This window comes from Dermacentor variabilis, chromosome 4, assembly GCF_050947875.1.
Source record: "Dermacentor variabilis isolate Ectoservices chromosome 4, ASM5094787v1, whole genome shotgun sequence".
Lineage (NCBI taxonomy): Eukaryota > Metazoa > Arthropoda > Arachnida > Ixodida > Ixodidae > Dermacentor > Dermacentor variabilis.
In genome coordinates, this window is record NC_134571.1 from 75833782 (window position 1) to 75856646 (window position 22865).

At 45.2% G+C, this 22865-nt stretch overlaps 1 protein-coding gene across 1 annotated transcript in view; it reads right to left on the reverse strand.

Annotated features, from left to right (window-relative positions):
* The window catches only part of LOC142578245 (cell adhesion molecule Dscam1-like), a 170588-nt gene that overhangs the window by 38684 nt on the left and 109039 nt on the right, over positions 1-22865 (reverse strand). Inside the window, exons 6-9 of the mRNA XM_075687645.1 lie at positions 17796-18143; positions 16292-16618; positions 6830-7007; positions 6073-6302 (exon numbers count right to left, since the gene is read on the reverse strand). Of these exons, the coding sequence (XP_075543760.1) occupies positions 6073-6302; positions 6830-7007; positions 16292-16618; positions 17796-18143 (1083 nt within the window). The remainder of the gene's footprint in view (positions 1-6072; positions 6303-6829; positions 7008-16291; positions 16619-17795; positions 18144-22865) is intronic.

Genomic DNA, 22865 nt, shown 5'->3' on the forward strand with positions numbered 1-22865 from the left:
ATAAAAAAAAATTATGTGATAGCGCATACATGTGTTGCTCGATTTCTTTGCCTCAATCTATCCAAAAGGTGAAACAGCTTATTTGCTGCGCTCAAATTTCGCATTAGGAAGTAACGTAATCGTCGGTAATTTTTTTATGAGTTCCAATTAGAACATACACGTAGACTATAAAACAGAGGATGGACTCGGAGAAAGAAAGAAAATAGAGAAAGAGATTATGCTCAAAACAATTAAGGTTTAAATTTTGCCATGCAGTCTCGCTCCAATTTGTGCGATGCTAACCAGGCGAGAACGCATTAGCTGAGCGCCTAATTGACACCCGGCGATCAAAGAAAAGCAAATGGCCGTATGTTTCCGTCTCCTTTGCCTTCCTGCAATCAAAGCTAAGCGACTCGAAACAGGCAGAGCCCGTGAGCCTCCTCATTAGTCAATAAAAGTCATCATACAGGGAAAGCGGCGATATATCACCAAGGCAACGCAAACGAAGGCACCCGTCGTGCCCTAATGACTCGCACGATCAACGCCGAAAGGAACTATAAGTATCTCCAAGACTCGACCAGTAGCGTCATTACTGGCACGAAGGCACATGCGCGCAAGCTGACAGTGAAATATCCTCTGAAATTCCGGCGCTTGCAGAACGCGCCACTACTGAGAGCTCGAAGTTGCTGAGGTATAAATGTGGAGCACGTGCGTATACGTTGACAAAATAAAGACCAACTAGTGGGAATAGTACATAACAGTTATGCGAACAGCACATAAGTTACCAGTTCATTTTGGTTAGATTTACGTATTCTACGGTCGCGCCTGTAGGCTAACTGACAATGTAGATTACTTCCAAGAACGTTAACACCGGCGGTGACAAAGCAAGCGCTAAAATGAACAAGAGTTTTCGGGAAGTGCGTGCATATTGGAGCTTGGCGCTCTTTGGCCACACACCCTTGCGCCACTAAACACTACATATCATCATGATCACATTGGAGCTAGCTCTCTTGAACAGTTGAATGGCTTCGTGTTTTACAAGTTTATAAATAGATGCTCCTGCGCATCCACCCGTACGTGTGCTGATGTGGTCAGAAGGCATGTTAGCTAAGAAAAATAATGCACCAACAACGAGGATTGCCGAGGTCAAGATTGTTTGCATGATTTGCAAGCAGTGGTCTCCTCTGGAAGCATAATATGCTAGTGCACTTCAATATATATTATGTGTACTTCTCAGGATGGTGCTGAATGTTTGAAGCAAAGCCTACACGTCAGGTCAATCGCACAGCGCAAGACGTGCACGAATGGAACGCTTCCCAGCGTGTTTTCGAACGCGTAGCTTTGCTATAGTATTTCGCTAGCTATCACTGGAGTACGTGAAAGTTTCGGATATTTCTGCTGCCATCGCAGTTGCGCAGCGGAGGCCAAATGTGCAAACATCGCGGGAACGTGGTGTCTGCGCGCTTTGTAGCGGACCCTAGAATGGAGTTAGAATTGCCAGCTTCCGTCACTGTGTCTTGTCAACGGCAGCGGCTCCGCAGGGAAACATAAAACCACCTACCACAAGTCGCGTTCCGTCAAAAAGCGTCAGAAATACTTTCACTCTCATCTCATTATATCCGACATATGCCATCCTGAGCCCATAATGCGGATCTCGGAAGCGAAGATTCTTGGGTGACCTTGGCCGCAGACCTCTAGGACGCACACAAGGCCACTAAAGCGCTAATAGACTTCTTGAAGACAACCAGACCAGGCGAGCGCTTGTGAGTGAACATTCATCGTGAGTTAACGTCTACGTGAGTGAACATTTATTTACAGGTGCGCGCACAATGACTCCCATACTCCTTCTCTCTTTTTCTCCCTCTCTCTTTATTCCTTCCTATCTTTATTTTACCCTTACCCACGTCTACGGTAGCCAACCGGGCGAAACCTTGGTTAATCTCCATGCCTTTCCTTCTTGTCTTTCTCTCTATCTGTCTTTAGTAACTGTCGTCGGTGATCGCCTGACGTCACGTCTCTTTATAAGCTGATGGCTATCATAAGTGGCGGGAACTGCATGGAGCACACGCCATGGAAGAACAGCGTATAACCCTTCTTCGGAAGCGTTTCCGAGCCTTTCTGCATCTATGCCGTCACTTCTGTCTTTATAACGCCTTGTATTCCCTTTTCTTTGCCTTGCAGCCCTCCAGATGCTCACTCTGTGCTCCGTACCATTCCACCATCTCCTGACATTGTGAATAAAGTTCTCGGTATACTTAGGTGCCGAATCGCCCTTAATTTTTGTCAGTGTTAGCTTTATGTCATCCGTATAAGTTGAAGCGTTTGGCGAAGTAAACCATAGCAATTGTCAACTGAAAACTGACAGCAAAAGAAAAAGGAGTTATTATGACGTCGCCAATCTGAAATCCAAAGATAATTTGCAATATATATATATATATATATATATATATATATATATATATATATATATATATATATATACATATATATATATATATATATTTGAGAAGAAAGGAGGTTAACCGAGGGGCCCTATTTTTATTAGTCCTATCATGAGAAGCCAACAAACACTGACACCGAGGATAATATAGGGGAAATTACTTGTGCTTAATAAATGAAGTATCGTTCGACTCAACGGAAGTCAATAGTCAAAAATCGTTGCTTTACTTCATTTATTAAGCACAAGTAATTTTCCCTATGTTATCCTTGGTGTCAGTGTTTGTTGGCTTCTCATTATATATATATATATATATATATATATATATATATATACATATATATATATACATATATATGCGGAGTGGGTGGGCCCCTGCGCCCGTCCACTCCGCATTTCAGCGGCCACAAAAACTAACGGTACAATCAAGTACTATATATTTACCGTACGAAAAGAGACAAAAAAATGAGCCTCGAATGCGCTAATTGCAGCAATATCTGCCCGTCAATACAGGCCGCCTATTGAATGAGGATACCTATTGCAAAGATGACGCTCATAACTCCTAAATTGTGTGTGCAAGAGGATGCTGAGTGCCGCATTCTTGGTATCTGAGATTAACATGGAGTGGGAGGCTAAAGTGGTCGTACCTTCCACAGAGATCTGCCTTGCTCTCCCATTTACCATATAGCCTTTGTCGCCAATCATACCATCACAACAATGCCGATTTGAACAGGCAGAACAGTTTGCGCATTCCTGAATTAGTGAAACCAATTTATTTTCATCGTAACATGGTACCCTTGCATGCAGGACTAAACGTCTTTAGACACAGGTAACGTGCGCTCTCCTTTCAAGTGCCTCAAAATGTACTGCGGCACGCTCTTTTTCCACGCGCATTGAAGGGCCACCCTGTTTTCTGCGTTCCACTCAACAAGCGAAAAATGCCGAAAACACATTGAACTATAGCGTAAGCTTCATCTTGTTTTCACAGTTTTCTTTTGTTTCAGCTGGTCAATAGCCCTAATGACAAGGCCGTCAAAGCTTCTTCTTTCGCTTGACTAATTATTGGAATCATGAAACTTGGCTTTGATGTGAGAAACGTTGCACACTTCGTGCTACATATTTCTCTGCTTTCTTTTCGAAATAATTCCCGCTTGTCGTGCACGTTCAGAAGATTGCTGGCATCGATGGCGAGGACTTACTGCCAGAAACTAAAGAAGATAGCGGGCTCTCCTCGCCTCATTAGACGTAAATAAGAAGTTGGTCGTAAAGAGAACTAATATAAAAAGTATAAGGTCAAGCAGAAACAGGCCGAACATCGGTCAAGCCGTGTGCCTGACACGCTCGGGCAGCAGCAGCAGCTTGCGATTGAAAAAGCGAGACTGGGCTTTTGAAGCTATTTTGGAAGGAAAACGATTAGCTCGTTAGAAAGGAGTCGTTCGGGGGGAAAAAGGGCCTTCAATCACGTTGCCCCTGCCCCCTTCTAGCTTCCCTTGCGCGAATGCCCTTCTGAAGAAGTTAGATTGGCACGATCAGGAGATTATACCACGCTCGTCCGAGATCGACGAAAAGAAAGAGCGTAAGAAGCTTTTTGTTTGTGGAACGACATAGAACGACCGTTCAAGAAATAGGAGCTACGTCTTGTCGTGAAACGAAAGAAAAGCGAAAGTGCTTAAATCTATTGCAATGAAACTTAAAGAAGGCTTATCTCACTTTCTCCCTGACGTGCCGAGCAGTGGAGCGAAATGGAGTTGACGTTGACGAAATGGTCATGACGCAATTCAAATCTCCAGTTTTCTATTAGTGTCAGCACTGGAATGGAGCTCTAGTCCCGACATATAAAGTCGAGGCAATACCATGGATGGCTGATTGCGAGAAGCTTGAAGCTACATTAAATAAACAAAAGTTGGCTGTTTCTATACCCAGCGGCACTCGAAAGAAATATTTGTATTTTATGCAAACATTAATGAATTGCTTAATGCGTCTGGCATTAAATGAACGTGTTTGAACAGACACATAATGTACCTGGTATTGGCTGGGGTTACTCAATGCTGCAGTTTAAGTTGTAGCCGGAACAACTAACCAAATAACGATAGTGGGATATTCAAATTGATTTCTTCGTTGCTTCGCAACAATTACACTGTAGCTCTAAGGCTACATCAGTTCGTGTGCCGTATATGTAGCTAACGATAAGGTTCGACGTTGTTGTGCAATGAACGTGAACAGAACTCGCAAATCTTGGGTCTTCTACTTGTTATTTTTGTTGCTCTGCTGTCTCTGCTTTCTTATACATACTTAAGGGCAAACCACGAGAAATGTACGGCTGCTACCTTTTATCTTTGTAAATGACTAATGAACGCGGCAGTGATTGTAACTGTTGCATCAATCTGGAAAGGGGGATTTGCGCCACGTCATTCTGGAGCATAACTTATGAGAAATATGCCCGTGCAAATAGCCAAATGCTACCAACGCACCATCGGTGACCTTCACCACCTCTATAACCTTTAATTTTTGAAATCGCCACTTTGAGACTTCCGAACGAAGTTAGGAGAAAAAGAGGTGACAGATAAAGCGCTTGCACGAAAGAAATGAAGCAAAGTCAATATCTTAATCTACGATCACGCGATCTCCTTCGGTAACGAATGCTCTCACTTATCATAAGCCCGCTAGTCAGCACGCTGTGTGCATCTTTGTTATCACTGCCTCGGTAACCTTACCTTGCTTGCAGAAATGCTTGAAAATCTAAACAAAGAACACGTACGCTGTGATAGCAGAACAGATATTATAGGATTTATTAGCTTTCGAATGCATTCCTGAAAGAGTTCTTCGCTATATCTTTATCGACACGGTTGCTGGTAGATGAACCGATCAAGTGGAAGAAGGCCAGTCACTGTGCTGTAACTACCATAGCACCACGTGCCATTTAGTAATGCCTGAAGTAGAGAGGAAAGCGCAAGGACAGTTGAATAGTAGGAACAACGAACCAGCTAAAAACACGGTCGATGCAGCATTCATGGGCACATGAACTGTCCGCAGGGGGCCGCCTCATTCGCGCAGATATATGACAGAATTTCGTGGAATAATGCTATGAGCTTTTGAAGCTACTCTCAGTACATGAGGACAATGCGAATAAAAAGTCCCGTAGCAAATATTATTTTTAGAGCAATGAGAACTATGCCGCACACACACGTCACCACGTGCCGACAACAGATACGACAAATGTTCTGAATGATGACGCTTGCGATTTAACTGTCTCTCAAGTGCCCTACGTGACATGGAAAACCGGGGACTCGAAGCAAGAGGGCCAACTGACGCATGCTATCGCAAATTTACGACAAAGACACAGAGAATATAGACCAAGTGTTAAACAGCAATGGCTTGGCCAAACTCGTTTATGATCAAGAATTTCTGGACTATGTGTTCGTTTTCTACGGATCTTCACAGCTACGGGACAACTTTATTCTCAGTTCGAACGCCTGCTGTCCGCACCGTCCCTAATCAACAAAGCTGAGAAAGTGCGGCACTGTAGGCCGCTATCGCGACAGTCGACATGCAAATGCTCTCCATGCGATGCATGCGCGCAATGTCAGTATTATCAGCCGACTCTTGACATGATCTAATGCACCATATGTGGTTGCTACACTGGGGCGAACGCTTGCCTTTCTGCCAGACAATGCTCTGTATTGGATGTCCAGCCACTGCGCAGTGCAGCCGCATGGTGCGTCCTGCTAGAGCCGTGACGTTAGCCATCGGCCGCACCAGGGGTCTTCCGAGCACGTTCAGTCTGGCTGAGTGAGAGACGCGGCCAACGCCGTTGCGGGCCGCACAACTGTACAGACCACCATCCTCCACTCGGACGCCGGTAAGGTTTACGTAGCTGTGCACCAGCCTGTAAATACAGAGAACATAGAAGAGCGACAAAGAGCCTTCAGGCGTCACTTCTCCATGGTGGCCCAAAGACAATGTTCACAGCCATACAGGTAATGTTCTTTACGCGTTATAGCGCTTTCATTGTCGAGCTCCTCCAACAATTTGTATTGAACCGCGTGCTTTTCACAGTTAATGGAATTAACAGCCAACGCATTTTAATGAGCTGTAGCATACCTTTGGCAAAAACATTTCAAACAAGCATCTTCTTAAGCGCAGCCGTAGCTCGGTCATAAAATTTACGCTCTTCCCACAAGCGCCCCAAGAGATCCTCACGCGTCTTTCAAGAAACCATTAGATTCAAGCCCTATTGGCCCCTTGATTCTAATCAGCGCTACATTTTTAAAGCTGTCGCGGTTGAAAAGCGAGCAGCGTCTTGTGCGAGATTAAAGGTTGCTTCAAGAGCCGTCTGTTGATGGTAAACAAACATGAGAACGAAGGATAACTGTCTGCAAAGTATGGGCGCCCACTCTAGGTGGTTCAACTCACCGCTCGCCGCTGACGTAGTCTCCTATTCGGACATGGTAGTGTTCTGGCACGGGTATTCCATCCAGTGACCACGTGATTTGGGGCAGTGGAGTTCCCGATGCCGAGCACCTAAGCGACACGCTGCTGCCCGGTCGCACCTGACGCTCGGTAAACGTGTGCTCAAGCACGGGGGCGTCCTCTGAAATCGTAATAAGGGAGGAAAAGAAGGGGCACACAGCTTGCCATATTGTTGCGTTTTCCCGCCACTGACAGCCTGACACTTGTCCAATTATTGACAACTGGAAGACAAGCCGTGCGTAGGAGAACATGAAAGTATGTCGGAGAAAATAAAGCCTTGCGTTCGAAAACCTACAGTGCTTACTTGCCGAGGCATGTCAGGTAGTGCGTTTGTGCTGATCAGATGTTTGAAAGTTACAGGGTTTCGGGTCGTGGAAAGACAACTGCAGAGAGGGAAATTTTAGAAATTTTATTTCGTATGTGCACGAGTAAAATATGAGTGCACCGGGTAAGTGTCGAAAAGGACAGCTACTCATATTTTGCGAGTGCATAAGTGCCCTAAGATCAGTTTTATTGAACAGCATACATCGAAGACTGAGAAAAGTGCCAAAGGTATACTTGGGGAACAATCAAGCAGCCAGGTAGGTCGAGAAGTTTAGTGGCCCCAGAGAGCTCCGTTTTCGACATGACATATAATCCTAGCTAAATTTATCGATTGCAGATGTTCACTACTTTCCTAAGCAGATGCGGACATAAGTGTGGACTGTGTTATATACCTGCCATAAGCAATCCATCTAAGGCGTCATGTCTTTATAAAAGAGCGAAAGTCTTTTGAAGGTGAAAAACCAGTCAAAATATAGAACGTACACAGGTAAGAAGACAAAGGGACGAGGCTGGAACTAAGAAGTGAATCTTTATTATGAGAAACAACGAAGTATAGCCTCCGGAAGCCAACCGGCGCATGTGCGAGAACCATCACAATGGCAGCGCAAGAAACCTAATATAGAAAAAAATCACTTGATACGCAATAACTCAAGGAACGCACTTCCTCGTCACTGATTGTTAATGACATCCAGCTCGCATACGCCTTTCTCTGCTGAACGATATTGTCACAGGACGTGCTCGATCGACCCTGTTAACTGCATAAGACGAGCAGATGGCCCCACAAACAATCTTTTCGGAAAATTCGTGCCCTGCATAATCAAAAGCGACTAGCCCAATAACAGCAACACGCGCAAGCAAGGCTGGCAGTCGACGAAAGAACAACCATGATTTAGTGTGTAGCCAGTATTCAAACGCTGTCAAGGAACAGGCGCAGAACTGTCGTCAGATATTGCGCCAGTTGCTCTGCCTGATACGATGGCCACATCGAAACTACAAAGCTGGTGTAGCGGTAGGTTTGTATGAGTGCTTACTCGCTGTAACAATCATCACTCTGAAGTCACAGCTGGAAAGCTCAGAAGGCCCGTCGAAATATAAAACGCCTCAAGAATTTTCCTCCCTGTATTTATCCTTGCTCGACCCGAAATTCTGAGAATTTTAAACATCAAAGTTCATCCGCACAGCCTGAGTGCTTTGGAAAGTGCACCCTGTCGGTTGTCGAAAGGGACGTTTGATATTCTCTCATGCGATCATTGATATATCGGTCATTTCAGCCGATGTACCTTCCTGCATGACAAAGGGTTGCATCCTAGTTTAAGAGTCTGGTTTAACAGTCCGGATTACACCTCGCGTGAACCTCCTTTGACTTTGCTGGCTGATGTGTCTGGAAGCCAGCTAAGTTTGTGGGGATGCGCGACTCTCACGCGTCTCCTGATATGTTGTTTTCCCGCATAGCTCCCGTCTCTTGTAATCCGGCTTCGCTGCATAGCTTTACGGCGGCGGTCGATATGCGAGCGATGGTGCGAGTGTTGCTCTGCTAACGCCACCTAACGGTGGGATTACTTCGACGCGAAAAGGAGAATGCTCTTCCTGTTTGGCTCCGGATAGGCAAGCGGCGTGGACCAATCCATGCTTCTGCGTGACCGTGTCGCGAGGCCTATACCGAAATGGACGAATACGATCGTTCGAACGCGCCACTGTTCACGTGACTGTACGCGCGAACGACCAGCGTCGTTAGCGCGTTAGTGTCCAGCATGGCTCGCTATCCAGTCGCGGTGAGTCGGATTTCCTCGATTTGTCGCGCGCCCATCGGCATGTTTTGTGGATAGCAACTCGACTAGCAGGCATTAGTCTAGGAAAGGTGGAATAAATGCCCTTGTGTTGTCGTTCCTTTGTCTCAAGAGCAGGGGTGAGAATCCCACAAGTTGTACAAACGCATCGGCCAGAATAATCGTAAAAGCACATGCCCCATCCAACACACCGGTAAATACGTTTCTTGTTTGATACAGGCAACCTACTGTATCTAGTTGACATGCGGGAAGGTACATCAGCCAAGATGGCCGACGTGTCATTTACTGCCTGCGAGAAAATAAAGCCTTGCGTTCGACAACCTACAGTGCTCACTTGCCGAGGCATGTCAGGTAGTGCGTGCGTGCTGATCAGATGTTTGAAAATTACTGGTTTCGGTTCGTGGAAAGACAACTGCAGAGAGGGAAATTTTAGAAGTTTTTTTATATTGCCACGTACCTTTATGCTTCACAATTGTGATGTTTAAGTGTCGAGTGTTATCGCGTGTAAGCACTCGTACGGACCTACCGCGATACCAGCTTTGTAGTTTAGGTGTGACAATCGTATCAGGCAGACCGACACGTGCGATATCTCACGATGGTTGTACGCATGTTATTTGACAGCATTTAAATACTGGTCACACATAAGCGATGGTGAGGGAGGAAAGCTTTGTAGGCTTTTTATATCATTAGTTAAAAAGAACAGTTACGTTCATGCTTTCGTTCCATTGTGTGCTAGAAAAGGGTTAACTGTGTGTAAATTATATCGATTATACTGTTGGTAAATCATTCATTAGTAATTTTTCGCAGTATTTTCGGTGTAATTCTGCGACTTATATGATAATAAAACAAATATGTTGTAATATGTAACGCAATTTGCATATGCATTTCCTTATGCAGTGTAACTTTAAGTGTAATTCCATGATTTATGAATATATTGTATTATGTATTGTAATATGCTTGCTTTAACTCTACCTTTGTCACGGCTATATATAACCTCAACTGATAGACTTTGTCATCTGCGCCCTCTCATGACGTTTTCACGGCTTTATCAGAGTGTACCTTCCAGTGTATTGTCAGGTAAATAAATTTGAATTCAATTGAATTAGGCAGGAGAAACGTGTGTGAGCGCGACGTTTAAGGCTCAGTGTGAAGGAATTACGTTTCTTGAGTGGTAGCATATGGGGTGATTTGCTTCTAGGCGAGGTTTTCTGCGCTGGTTTTGTGATCGGGTTCGCATACGCGCAGAAGGACTGCCGGAGAGTATAGATATTTGCAATTTCTCATATAAAAAATTTTATTGCTAGTTCCGGCCTCGGCCCGTCGTATTCATGCTTAAGTACGTTGTGTTTTTAGCTAGTTTCTCATCTTCAGTCTTTTGACAACTTACCCAGCCTTCGACCTCGTTTGAAGGCTTTTGTTCGGCATTTACGTGGCCAACGCCATGAATTTAATCCACTGTTCGCAATAGAACGCCTTTTTTTGCACGGCCAGAGCTTACAAAATGTAGCAAACGCTCCAGACAATGCGCCCATTGAGATGGCCAGCCGGTTACTATTCTAGAGGCAAACACAATGCGCTGGGAAATGTGCAAGTGCCCTGAATAACGTAATCTAAGAAAGAGTGCGCGACGCAGGTCTCATTAAGCCTCTTATCTGCCACGCTCTTTATTGCTGCGTTGTGGAAAAAAAATTACTGGGGAGAGAAAAAGCCTTCATTCGGAGTGTAAACCAAATTAGGAATCGCAGATAGCTTCCGAGATAAGGCGAGGACATTTGAAGCCCATTGTTAAACTTGAAAGCATGCTGCACTCTACTGGTAACCATCCTTTGATTAGGTGATTGCTTCATTTAGACAAGTAAACGATGGCAATTTATTTAAGTGGAGGTTGCGGCAACAGAAACGCGTGGGTGGCCCTTTATCTACGAGACCGTCGAATTTAGTGTCAGGATATAGCAGGAAAAGTGAAACATAGTATAACAAATTTAAAGCAAAATCTGTGAATACGGTTACGGGGCGAAGTCACAGAACGAGTGCAAGCAAATCAGGTCGGTAATTACCACGATGGAAAGCAATGGGCGGGAGTGAGACTGTCGTTTGCTTTTGCTTAGATAAAGTAGCGTATGACGTATATTTGTGGCCTCACTGAAATAGCGATCTATGTAAAGTGCAGGACGTGACAAAAAAGCTCTTGGTGATGTGGACAGAACTGAAAACGAGGGGACTCATTCAGAATGGAAGAGAAGAAAAGATTGCAATCATGGTGCGAGAGCCTTGATTCGCATTTCAGCTTTCGCAGTTCGTACAAAAGAAGCTTGCGAATACGACGACCATAGATGCAATGAGAAGAAGCATTCAACGAATGCCGGCCGCAGCGCTCCTTCTCGTTTGCTCTCTTTGAAAAATGTTATGTGCTCCGTTTGAACATAATGAGACGGTATAAATGCGCGGGTCGTCTCCTGACCTCTGTGACGGCCGAATGGGAAAACCTTACTCCACTATTTCTACGTAGAAGGCAACTTATTGGCCTTTTATTTTTAAAGTTGTTTATCTCGTTACATTATGGGGGAGGGCGAATGGTGGGAAGGCATGCTTTGAGAATTGCATAGACGAACGTAGTAATTAAATGATGAGCGAAAGAGTAAACCCCTGACAACAACTGTTTATCGAGAATGGTTTATTGCATGAACGTATTTACTGATCCTTTCAATTACCTTTCGACGGTTGCAGCTTGGCGGCCCATAGCAGGTCAGCAGTAGGTGAGGGCTACTAAGTACGCTACCTAAACTAGCCTGAACAAAAACGATAGGTCTCGTTACTGGTGTTTGAACCGGTCGCTCGCATTACTTTTAGTATTTTCTATTAATATTAGTCCGACATTTACTTGTAATCTTAACTTGCGGCAAGTTTTTTCTTGCCACACTTGATCATAAGCAAGCTCTCGAGTTCCCTTTATAATTTGTTTTTTAACTTTCATTGTTTCGGAGCCTAATTGCGTCCTCTTTCCTTTACGACATCGACGCTAAGCCAGCCGTACAACTCAGTAAACGTTAATTCACTCTGTTTACAACCTGTCCTCTGTGTTGATGGTCGCAACCTTTTTGACCAAGGAAATCTTTTTCTTTAGCTGCACAGAGCTTTCCGAAAAGAACATAGAAGTCGTTATCCCAGAAGCAATGACGCACCTCTTATAAAGCCCAGTAGTAGTCTCTAACCCTGCTAGAAGCACCATGGCTGTCCATGGCTTTCCATGGCTTTTTGAGGCTTTCCATGTGGTATCACAGGGAAAGCCTCAAAACGCTGAGAGCGAGAGAGAGATAGAGAGTGAGAGAATCACGTCGAGTAACAAGAGCGCGCGGACAAGCTCGTATACTAGCTGCTCTTAAATTAATTAAGCGTGGCCAGGACCTCAGCGTCATGGCCTTATACATGCCAACGTACACAACCCGGTATACTTAGTCTCGGAGCAACATCCACCACGCGTCCTTTTACGGCCTCCTTCTTGCTTCACCGTAATTACGTACAAGGCCGAGGAAGAGCTTTGGAAAGATGCGTCCTATACAAGCCAGAGAAGCGCCATTGATACTGCTTTTCCTTCCAGTAAATGCTTTAGCTCGATTACCATAACAAAACAGCCAATGTCCCAGAGTAAAAAAGATAAGATAAAAATAAAAGTCCTAATATAGCACACCCCTTCAGCTTAAAACACCAGCGCAAGAAGTACTGATTGTCAATGCCGGAACCAAAAGCCACCTTTCTAAATAAAACCATCTGCCGCTCATAAAATGGCCCACCTATAGCTCTGAAATCAAGCGCATAAGCTTTCCGGTGTCAGGGACGTCTCTGTGAAGCCGGAGATTCGTGATGCTTAAAGCCGGTATTCTGTGTAGCAACTCCCCCTTGGGCAGTCGGAGTGGGCGTAGAGAGCGAATTTGGTAAAAGAAAATTCGGGGAAAAAATAAAATGACGTGCATTTACGAGAAATGGTGCATAAAAATAACCGAGGTAACTAGTGCCTTGCTGGTCCGTTGATGTGCGTGTGGGCGTGAAGGTAAGGGGAGAGAAGGGGGAAAGGAACAGACTTACAATGCACCAGAACTGCACTGATGGTGGTAATGCCAACAGAAACTAATAATCATAACAACAACAATAATAATCTATAGCCACTGTTATTATGCAAGTTATTTTCCGACCATAGATTTACGTACGAAGCGTTCCCGCACTGCTGTAATAGCCCGGATTCTGGCGCTTGATGACGCGTTGGCACGTCAATTATAGCTCGACGTCGTCTCTCATCTGCTATAATGACTATTTTCTAACCTGCGTTACAGCGCGTTGCAATCAGTTAAAGCATTACGTCCCTACGCCCTATTGCACAGTGGGAATCATAGCGTACAGAATCGTGTGCTGGGGAGTGGAGAAGGCGCAGAGCAATCGCTCGGTGCTAATAATGGACGCAGAGAATGAACATGATTTCTGCATGAACACACATGCATAATGAATCTTCCCACGGAGAGTATCATGCAAGGCCGAACTTTTCTTAACGGTGAATTTGACGTCAAGGTGCCCAGGACTGAATTGGAATCGTTATCCATTAGGTTGTGGCTGGAACAAAGAGAACCAGGGTACAACTTCTAGCAGTCTTGACTGGAGCGCGGAAATTGTGTTTTTCCTTGATCGATAGCGCATTATACAACACAGTCTGCTAGTTCAAGACGTCGTCGTCCGCACTCGCGACATGCTCATTTTCTCGCTCCGGAGGATGCGCCTACGTTAGCAGACGCTGATGTACGCCGAGGGCACACCACTCCCACGCTCTAGGCGCAAGCGTGATGCGAAGTGTGCTGTACGCAACTGCATGCTTGAGAGGGAACTTACAAGTACCGAAGGCTTTCCAGCGAAAAACTAGCGAGTAATTAGTCAGAGAAGGATACATTTCTTAGAGGCTGTCGTTTTCTTCGAAGTGCTTTGGTAATGTGAAAAGCGAAGGAACCTTCTTTAATGCAGCGTACAACAAAAACATAACAAGGTTACCGGAGACACAGAGTTCGTGGAAGTCAACAAGCGAGCTCCACTGCGTTGCAGCTTCATGTAATGACCGAAGTTGAAAGAAGAAAAAAAAATATTGGCACGTGGAGGAATCATAAAATATGAGTAACAAAGCTTGGAAGTAAATGCTATAAAAGAGACTGTGTAAAAAAGAGTAAAAGAAACCGGCGTGTTTACTTTACCCGTTTATATCACCATGACGACCGCCAATAACGTGGTAGTAAAGGAAGAGGGAGCAAAGAGAGATATTCCCTTAAATGTTCCTAAAATGATTTCTTTCCTACGCCTAGACACAGAGGTTATCTTTAAAGGAATACTTTATCACAAGAATTTTGTGTCAGCGCGCTATAACAACACAGCTAGGTGCCCTCCCGTCAAGCGGGCGGCGTTCTCTCTAAACTTTTACACCGTGTGGCCATTGCTGTTTGGCGCCTCCTTAGCATTGCATAAAAGTAATAAATATTGCATGACACAGCAACGCTGTTGCGCTGGATGGCGTGATCCAAATGTTTACATATATGTGCGACCTCTTCATTAGGAACTTCCTGTAAATTATGAACACGCTGCTGATTCTTTTTGACCAGCGTTTGAATTTTCGACAGGCGAAATGTTGAGATGACGTGCTTTTACCGTAACGAGCCCTCGGGGGCCGGCACGGCTGATTACACGTTTGCAGCGCGCAGTGCAAAGCGACAACCGATCTGCGAGCTCGCACCCGTCGTCGCTATATAAAATTTTCGCTCATGACCCGCGAAACCCACCAATTCAATCTATAGACCGCAAGTTGATTCTACATGTGCATTGCAGCGACCCAAGACGAGTACCGATTTTCTCTTTAACCTCAATCCCGAAGGAACGAAGCCGGCGTTTTCCTTTTATTTCCACACGTTTCTGTGCCTTCCTAGCCTCAGTCTCAGTTTTGGACATGTGGCGCGAGCTTCTAAAGCAACACCGGCTCTTCGAGAATTCAGAAATTGTTCGCTTTGTTTGCGGCGCTGAGAATATGCGTAGACAAAACAGCTGCCTGAGTGCATCGTCAGGCGGTGTTATGGTCCGTGATAATGTAACCATTACTTTTCGCGCTTCGTCCGTGGTTCGAGCGGTGGTACGCCTGTTATTAACAGGATTGCCTGGTCATGAGTGGGGATGATAGGAAAGGAATAAATGACAGGGAACTTCATCCAGTTGATTGAGCAAAATTTAAAGAAAAGGGAAGAAAGAACAGCGTTAGCAATGCAGTTCAATTTGGACAGGAAAAAGCTTGCGTTATTTTCTCGTGGGGCTCAGTAGCCAGCGATGTTTTTTAAATTTTACAATAGAAACGAGTGAAAGCAAAATTCTTTATTTCAATATTTGAAAATACTGCAGGCCTATTCAGCCTGTGCAGGAGGTGCTTTGTATACAATATTGTTACCTTTGATGATGATAAAAAAGTGGGAAAAGGACAAAGTTATCAACAGAGTGACAAAGAGCTTAACGATTATAGCAGAAACAGGCATTTGCAAAAAAAGAAAAGAAAGAAAGATAGACTCGGAAGAATCAGTAGGTTGTTACAATGAATCTTTTAACAAAGCACGTGTTTTTCGTGATACTGAACAAAATTAGCGGATTCCCAGGTCGCTTCTGAAAGTTGATTTGAATCCTCTATTATGAGTAGAAAATAAAACTGTTTTGAAATATTTTTGTTCTAGCAGAAATTGTCTGCAAGGAATGAATGCCTGTGCGCCTTGTGTGCATCGTGTTTAAGAAACGAATGTAGCTTGGTCTAACAGTCCTCGCATTACCACTCAAAATGTTATTACGAAGCAGTAAGCAGCTTAGTTTCCCACGTTATTCTAATGAAAAAAAAAGGTGCTGTTATTACTCATAGCTGAATTTCCGCGAAACTGTTCTTCTGTACTTGGTCAAAATAAACCTGGCCATGTTTTGTTGGATAATTTTAAGCTGAATAATGTCCCTTGCAGTATAAGTTCAGTAATATTCCTTGCTGAGGTACCTGCTTCATACTAGAATCCTCTTCGAAAGTTTATGACATTAAAATACACCGGCCATGATTCATATTATAGAGTGCAAAGTATGATAAATAATCCAGGCATCCTACTGCTGCGGCACCTGTCACGTACCAGGCTAGTGTTCAAAAGTTCTAAAAATCTGAAGCGGGGATCCTTTTCCATCAGTGGCGCTTAATAAATAAAATTTGTCTCTGTGAACCAGCATTTAAGGGATTCCGGAATAAGCTAAAGTTTACCTCCGATGACGAGCTGCGCCGATCCTTGCGCCGAGTCCCTGTCGTTGTGGACTAGGCACTGGTACATGCCGTGGTCCTGACGCTCAACGACCGAGACGTGGATCAGGTCACGCGACAGGATGGTGATCCTCGACGATGGGCCATCGGAAGCCAACTTGCCGCTTGGTCCTCCGCCGCCGTAGGACGTGGAAGAGGCTGAGATTGAGCGGCCGTTGTGCGTCCACAGAACGCCGTGCACGGGGTGTCCAACCACGCGGCAACTCATGTTCGCGCTCTTTCCCACGTCGACTACTTGCACAGGCGGGTCGATGTGCGCGGACAGGGGCACTGCATTTGAGCAGAAACCAAAGAGGGTACTTTCGTGCGAATTCTGTTATCTTACGTTTGATTCGCATTTGCTTTAGTTATAGAGCTCCTTCGACATTAGTTGCACTCACATTAACTTTAGTGATTTGAAAATGCTGCGCAATGAATTCGGCGTTTCTTTCTGGAACACGGCAGAGACACGCATCGCGAAAGTGCCGTGACAAGAACTGAAAGGAAGGCCAAGGAAATATATTACTGCATTTCTGCATAATTCTCGCTTTTAGCGAACGGTGCACCTTTTCTAATTGCCACCTTTTTATTAAACATTCCAAAATTGTTTTGACGCAGCAGTATAAGTTTAGTTTTCAGCGCGGAAGGACGACATGGTGACAGTGAGGGAAGGGGGGGGGACGACACATGCCCATATCATCGCCTCCGCCTTCGCCCACTCATTTCCACGCTGCACAGTGGATTATGCCATACCATAAAAAGCCTAAGTATCTGCCGAGTTGCATGCCCGGTAATCTAGTGTTGATTGCTAAAATATGCGAACTTCGATGCATAGCACAAGAATGACACAGGGACAAACAGGTACACAGGACGAGCGCTCGTCCTGTTTTCCTGCTTGTCCCTGTGTCATTATTGCGCTATGTATCCCAGTTTGTATGTATCCCACCAACACGCCCAACCTTCTTCCCTGCTAAAATAAGCGGCTACTGTGTGTAATGAGGTAACAAGACGGGCTATCGGGAGTGAATAATCTGGTCTTGGCAGCGCTGTTATTTTGAAAGGAAGACACCTCTTATAGTGAGAGGGGGCTCTTATATCGTTTGCAGAATTTGAAGGGAACATCGCAAAAGACACGCGCAGATAGTTGCCCTGTTTGTATGTTTCCTACTAGTTCGGATCCAAACCGTGAGCAGAACATTTTGTTCTCAGAGAAGGACTGTTGATAATACGCATCGACGTGTCCCTCCCTTTCTACCATTCCTAAAGGCGAGTGGTTTGTTTGGCCTATGGTGACGTACCAGAAGAGAAAAAAAGAAGTGGCAACATTTTTCCGCCATCACTGGATGGATATTCCCACCTGCAACACCACTGTACTAACGCAACAACACCCTGACCATTGAGAAACACTCAAACCCTCTGCGAGGCCCAGCCATCAAGAAGACAAAACTGGGTAGAAGCAAGTGCTTACCCGTGACCAGCAGTTCCGTGTAAGCCCTGTCCTCGCCAGCCGAGTTGTTCGCCACGCACAGGTACTTCCCGCTGTCGAGGATGCGGGTGCCGTGCAGGAAAAGCGTGCCACCCGGCAGCAGGGAGACCCTGTCGGAAACTTTCACCGGTATGACGCCTTCAACGCTGCCCGAAGATGAGCTATGTAGCACTGTGCTTTCCCTGACAACACCACCGACGACACGGAACCAGTGATGTCTCGGAGGTGGGTGTCCTTGTGCCAAACAGGGCAGCACGGCGCGCTCTCCCTGTTCCACTTCAACCACGCTGCGGTACTCGGCCATCCGTGGAGGAAGCTGACTGTGGGGCTCTGCGTACACAGATAACGAATGAAGAGGAAGAAGGCCTGGGAATCTCAAAAAGAAATGTTTCCCGAAGAGCTCCCTCGCGAGTCCTCGCGCTGCGCCTTCAGCACGTTTAGCATATTCCCTTATCTCAAAGTTACACAGGATGTACCGGCGACGTGGGTTCCGACAATTAGCCGTTTGTATAATAAAGTTCAACTGTGTCTTTGTAGAAAATTACTGACACGAATTAATAATTTCAAGCCTTCAATTCGCAGAAAAGAGCATCACCCCAAGTATTACCAAGGGTCTTTTTTTACTACTGAGTACGCATACTAGAGTGCTGAACAGGACAGCACTTAAAAGATCTTCACGACCCTTTTCTCTAACATCATAAAAATTGTTAGCCGAGTTTCTGGTTTTACTTGGCCGGGAAATGACGCAAGGAAGCGATCCAGAATGTTCTCGCATTCACTGAGCTTTTCCTGTTAATGCAATGAACAGCAAGCTTGCTCACGTGTCTCCATACCGATTTCAATTCCCACCATTTGCAATTTCCGAAACGTTTCCCGGATTGTCTGGAAGCGCTGTTATTGCGCAGTATTTTGCAAGACTTACTAATGGTTCAAAGATCGGTGTGACAAGCTCAGGAATTCTAAAGATGATGTCTACAAAAATAGGGGATGGGGGTGGCACATTACATTTGTAAGTTGTTGGAACGTCGTAAGCAATCGGTAAATAATCTTGAAAGTCATGAAACGTTTGAAAAGGACGCGTTAGTCGTCCTTGAGCCTCCCCTTACCAGCTTCCGGCTTAGTAGTAAAAATATTTTCGTCTTGTTCACCTAGCGGCTGCAGCTTGGTGTTACCCTTAAAATGAGGCATTGCAAGATAACCGATGCATTTACCCTATCACTGTGACAGTACTTACCCGGTAAAAATTAGTATTGCTTTATTCATCAATTCCTCAAGGTCACCATCATTCCGTCGACACCAGGCCAATTCCTTTCCAGCTCAGTCCGCAGCTTCGCCATCATCGTATGGCGAAGAAGGAAGAACTCTGCCCGCTATATAGCGCTACTTGGAATCGAAGCCCCTGCGGTAATTTGCGGTTGGGAGATAGAGCGCAGAATTTGCATCTAGCAGTCTGTGCAGGTTTTCGTGCTCGAGGCAAACTGTGGCGTCTGCGCATTAACTTTTTTGCGAAGACCAGGCAAAACTGGGGTGAACGAAGCCGAGCGTTGTCGAAAAAAAGGAGCTCAGATATTGTTGACAATAACATTGTGTGCTCGCATGCATAATGCAGGCGAGGAATTTCGTTCGCTTTAAACTGGTGTCAGTAATGTGGCACGGAAAAAGATACAAAGAAACACACATTCACAAGAATGGCGCCAACTACTAGCTGATTTTATTCATATGTACCGTGAAGAATTCTCAACGCTCTCTTTCTCTCGCTCTCTCTGTGAATGTATGCTTTTTTTTTTACATTATGCCTACTGCAAGAGACAAAGTTCACATTGAGCTATAAAATGGGATGAGTCGCACGGGCAAGAAAGACCCATCACCTCGAGGGGAGCTCTGTCGAGGTTTGAAAATAATAAACCTGAAAAGAGAAGAGCTAAACACCATTTCACTCTCCTGCAAGCACTGTTGCGACATTCCCTCCGTATGGAGCCTCAAATGTACGGCATTCCAAATAGAGTCAGGCTGTGTTTTCCCCGTACAAAGCTGCACACTGGAGAGCACACCATTGTGCTGCGCGAACATTCAGCTATCGGGCTTAGTACGACCCCTTCGCGCTAACGCCATTGTCTGCGAGGCACAGGCGCCGATGCTACAAAAGCGCTCGGCCAAGGACTCTTCATGGCTGCCACGCAGAGTCGACAGAACAGCTCTTCAAAGTATTCGCCGCCGCGCCCGTTTCAAACGCTCATTAATTAAACGACCGCACCGGCCTCACAAGTGCGCTGGCTGAAAAGGCACATCCCTGCGCCTTCTCTGGAGAATTCCATAAGTTGAACTCGGGAAGAATGTCCCCGTGCTTTGTGGCTGTAACTAACTCATTCAACCAGCGGCAGCTGTGGCTAACGAAGGACCGTGTACGGTTCTTCATTTTTCTTTGAGATGACAGTGTGTGTCATTCTCTCCTCAAGCATTATTTTGCAATCAATTTTGCAGTGTTTTTTTCTTTATGTCGAAAAATTAACTATTCTTTCGTACACATTAAAGTCTTTCGGAAAAATATGGCAGGTGCTATTTTTCTATGTATGCTCAGGCGGGTATGGTGTTTCCGGGAGGTGTAGTAGCCATTCTTTAGGTAAAATAAGCACCAGCTTTTGGCAATGTGTTCAGAAACTAAAAGTTCATTTTGATCCTGCAGCCAATATAGCGATCTTTATATACAAAGAGTTTCAGTTAAGCAAAAAATAAGCGATTTTAGTACAGTTTTAATTGAATCACCAGCTATATTTTTCACCACGTGCCTACAACGGCAGGGTGAAACAAGAATATCGTTTCAGTACTTCAGCAGCTAACGCTAAAGAAGTAAGACTTTTCTGCAAGTAAACTCAGGAAGACTTGACTGTCTCCTGATCTTTGTTCGTCTGGACTGCTGCGTAACACCGTTTATGTGTAAACGATTATACCTTGTACCTGAGAATAAGTGATTGTTTGTTAGGCGTCTTGCCCAACACAGAAAAGCAATGGCAGTTTTTGTGTTCTCAAAATTATAAACAGAAGCCCAGAAAGTTAAGTGACAGATAATTTTACCCTCTTATTCAGAGGCTGACCTGTGCGTTCATAAGCAGGTCAATTTAAACCAGACAGTGTACACTCGTCCAGTTAACGCTCGTTTTAGAGTGCAGGTCTTAGGCGCCCATTTTTGCGGTGAGCATCGGCGTCCCTTGTAACCGAGCAGACGAGCACAACGAAGGATGAAAGAGCGTAGCGCAGCGGGTGATGAAAGATGGAATAGCGAAGAGAGTGCGAGGAGGAAAGCGGAGCAGGAGGGTATGCCGAAAGTGTGAGAAGAAGACGGGCTCTGCGGCGACGATGTCTACGAGATGGGCCAGAGTAGCGCGCGTCGTCTGTTCACCGATGACGCCACCGATACCATATATGGAAACAAAGTGCTGCATGAGCGGAGGTCTGTCTGCGGTGGCTGCTGTAGATCGCGTCCACGCGTCACCCACGTGCTGCCTTTCACGATCTCCCGATTAGCGAGGCAGTCGCGCTACACTTCGCTCCGTTTGCAACGTGCCGCATGAGACAGATTGTCCATGCCAGCCATTATATCGGGAAATGAAAATATGTATAGAGCCGCGCTCAAATTTCACATTCAGGAGTATCGTAATCTTCTGTGAATTTTTTTTATTCCTTGATCTCACATCAACATTTCAGAGTTTCCAGGGCAGAATTCATTAAGCTCTTTGTTCTTAACAGGTCTTCGATATCGGCCAGTCACGTTTATTAGTACGTCTGGCATCATGATTGGTTAGAATTCTCTTACGAATAATTATAGCTTGAAAGCTTTTTTTTTCTGTGAACAGGGGTCCGGATCTTAACGACTGAAGAAGAGTTTCTGTCATTTAACTAGACATATAAAACACGGAAGGTATTGTCGAAATTACCTTCCATACAATTTCTTTTCCTGTATAGCGTCCGGAGTATAACGGTGCACTGTATACCACCATATGCATTCACGTAGAAGAAAATTGGGTTGTTTGAAAACAGCCGATGGGATTTACAATTTATCGCTGGGTATACACAGAAAGAAAGAAGAGAACTGAATGTGAGAATACAATTGTGAATTCTAGAATAATAGGACGTGCGGAGTATGAAGTGCCCACTAGGAAAAACCCATGCCGATGCAATGTAAAAGCAATGATTGTCTGGTACATTACCGCTGCAAGTTGTCCCGCCGACAAAGAATTGCCGCCGACGGTGATCCTGTCGAGTAATTACAACTACAAAGGCAAATCTCCAGAGACATATAGAAAAAAAGAGTAATTATAGATAAAAGGTCAACTGGAAGAGGTGTAAGGTAATAAATGGTTGCCAAATTTAGTTGTCAAAAAGTGGGACATATGTCTTAGCGTGCACAGCAAGACTAGGAGGAAAAGACCTGCGACATCGAAAGAAAATGCTTGAAAAGTAGGTGTGTACCGAAAAGCATAAAAAATCGAAATATTAGCCAAAACAGGCAACAGTGGTGAAACTGTTTTGTCCTGATTACTCCTTTTTCGTTTCTGTAGCATACAGTTCGCTAGATACATGGCAGTGTGGCGTTGGTGAGATGGACGAGGCAAGCTTAGTGTCAAATGTATTATTTTTCTGCCTGTTCGTTGTGCTTTCCAGCGTCTAGGGGACCTTTCCTTGGACCCGTCATATTATGAAAGAGGACTGTATTGTTGTTGTTTTTCGCTGTCCTTTTTTTGGGGGTATGTTAACCCTTGTTAAGAATAGCCCGCTAAGGTGCAAGTTTTGCCAGCCAGTTGCGACAGCGGCGCCAACTTTTCTTGGACAATGCGCCACGTCCGCCACTCTGCGTCGCGGGATTGCCGAGATGAGTTCGACGAACCAGGCTTTGTGACGGAACCCGCCATCGCCGACCTGGTCTGCTGTGGACAAGGGAGTCCCCGAGGGAACGTAGTTCGAGGCCCCTTCCCACGCCCCGTTCCTGACGTCAGCCACGAGTTCTGCGAAAACCGTCTGACCTCGGTTGAGGACCGTGAACCTGTGGGGAAGTGT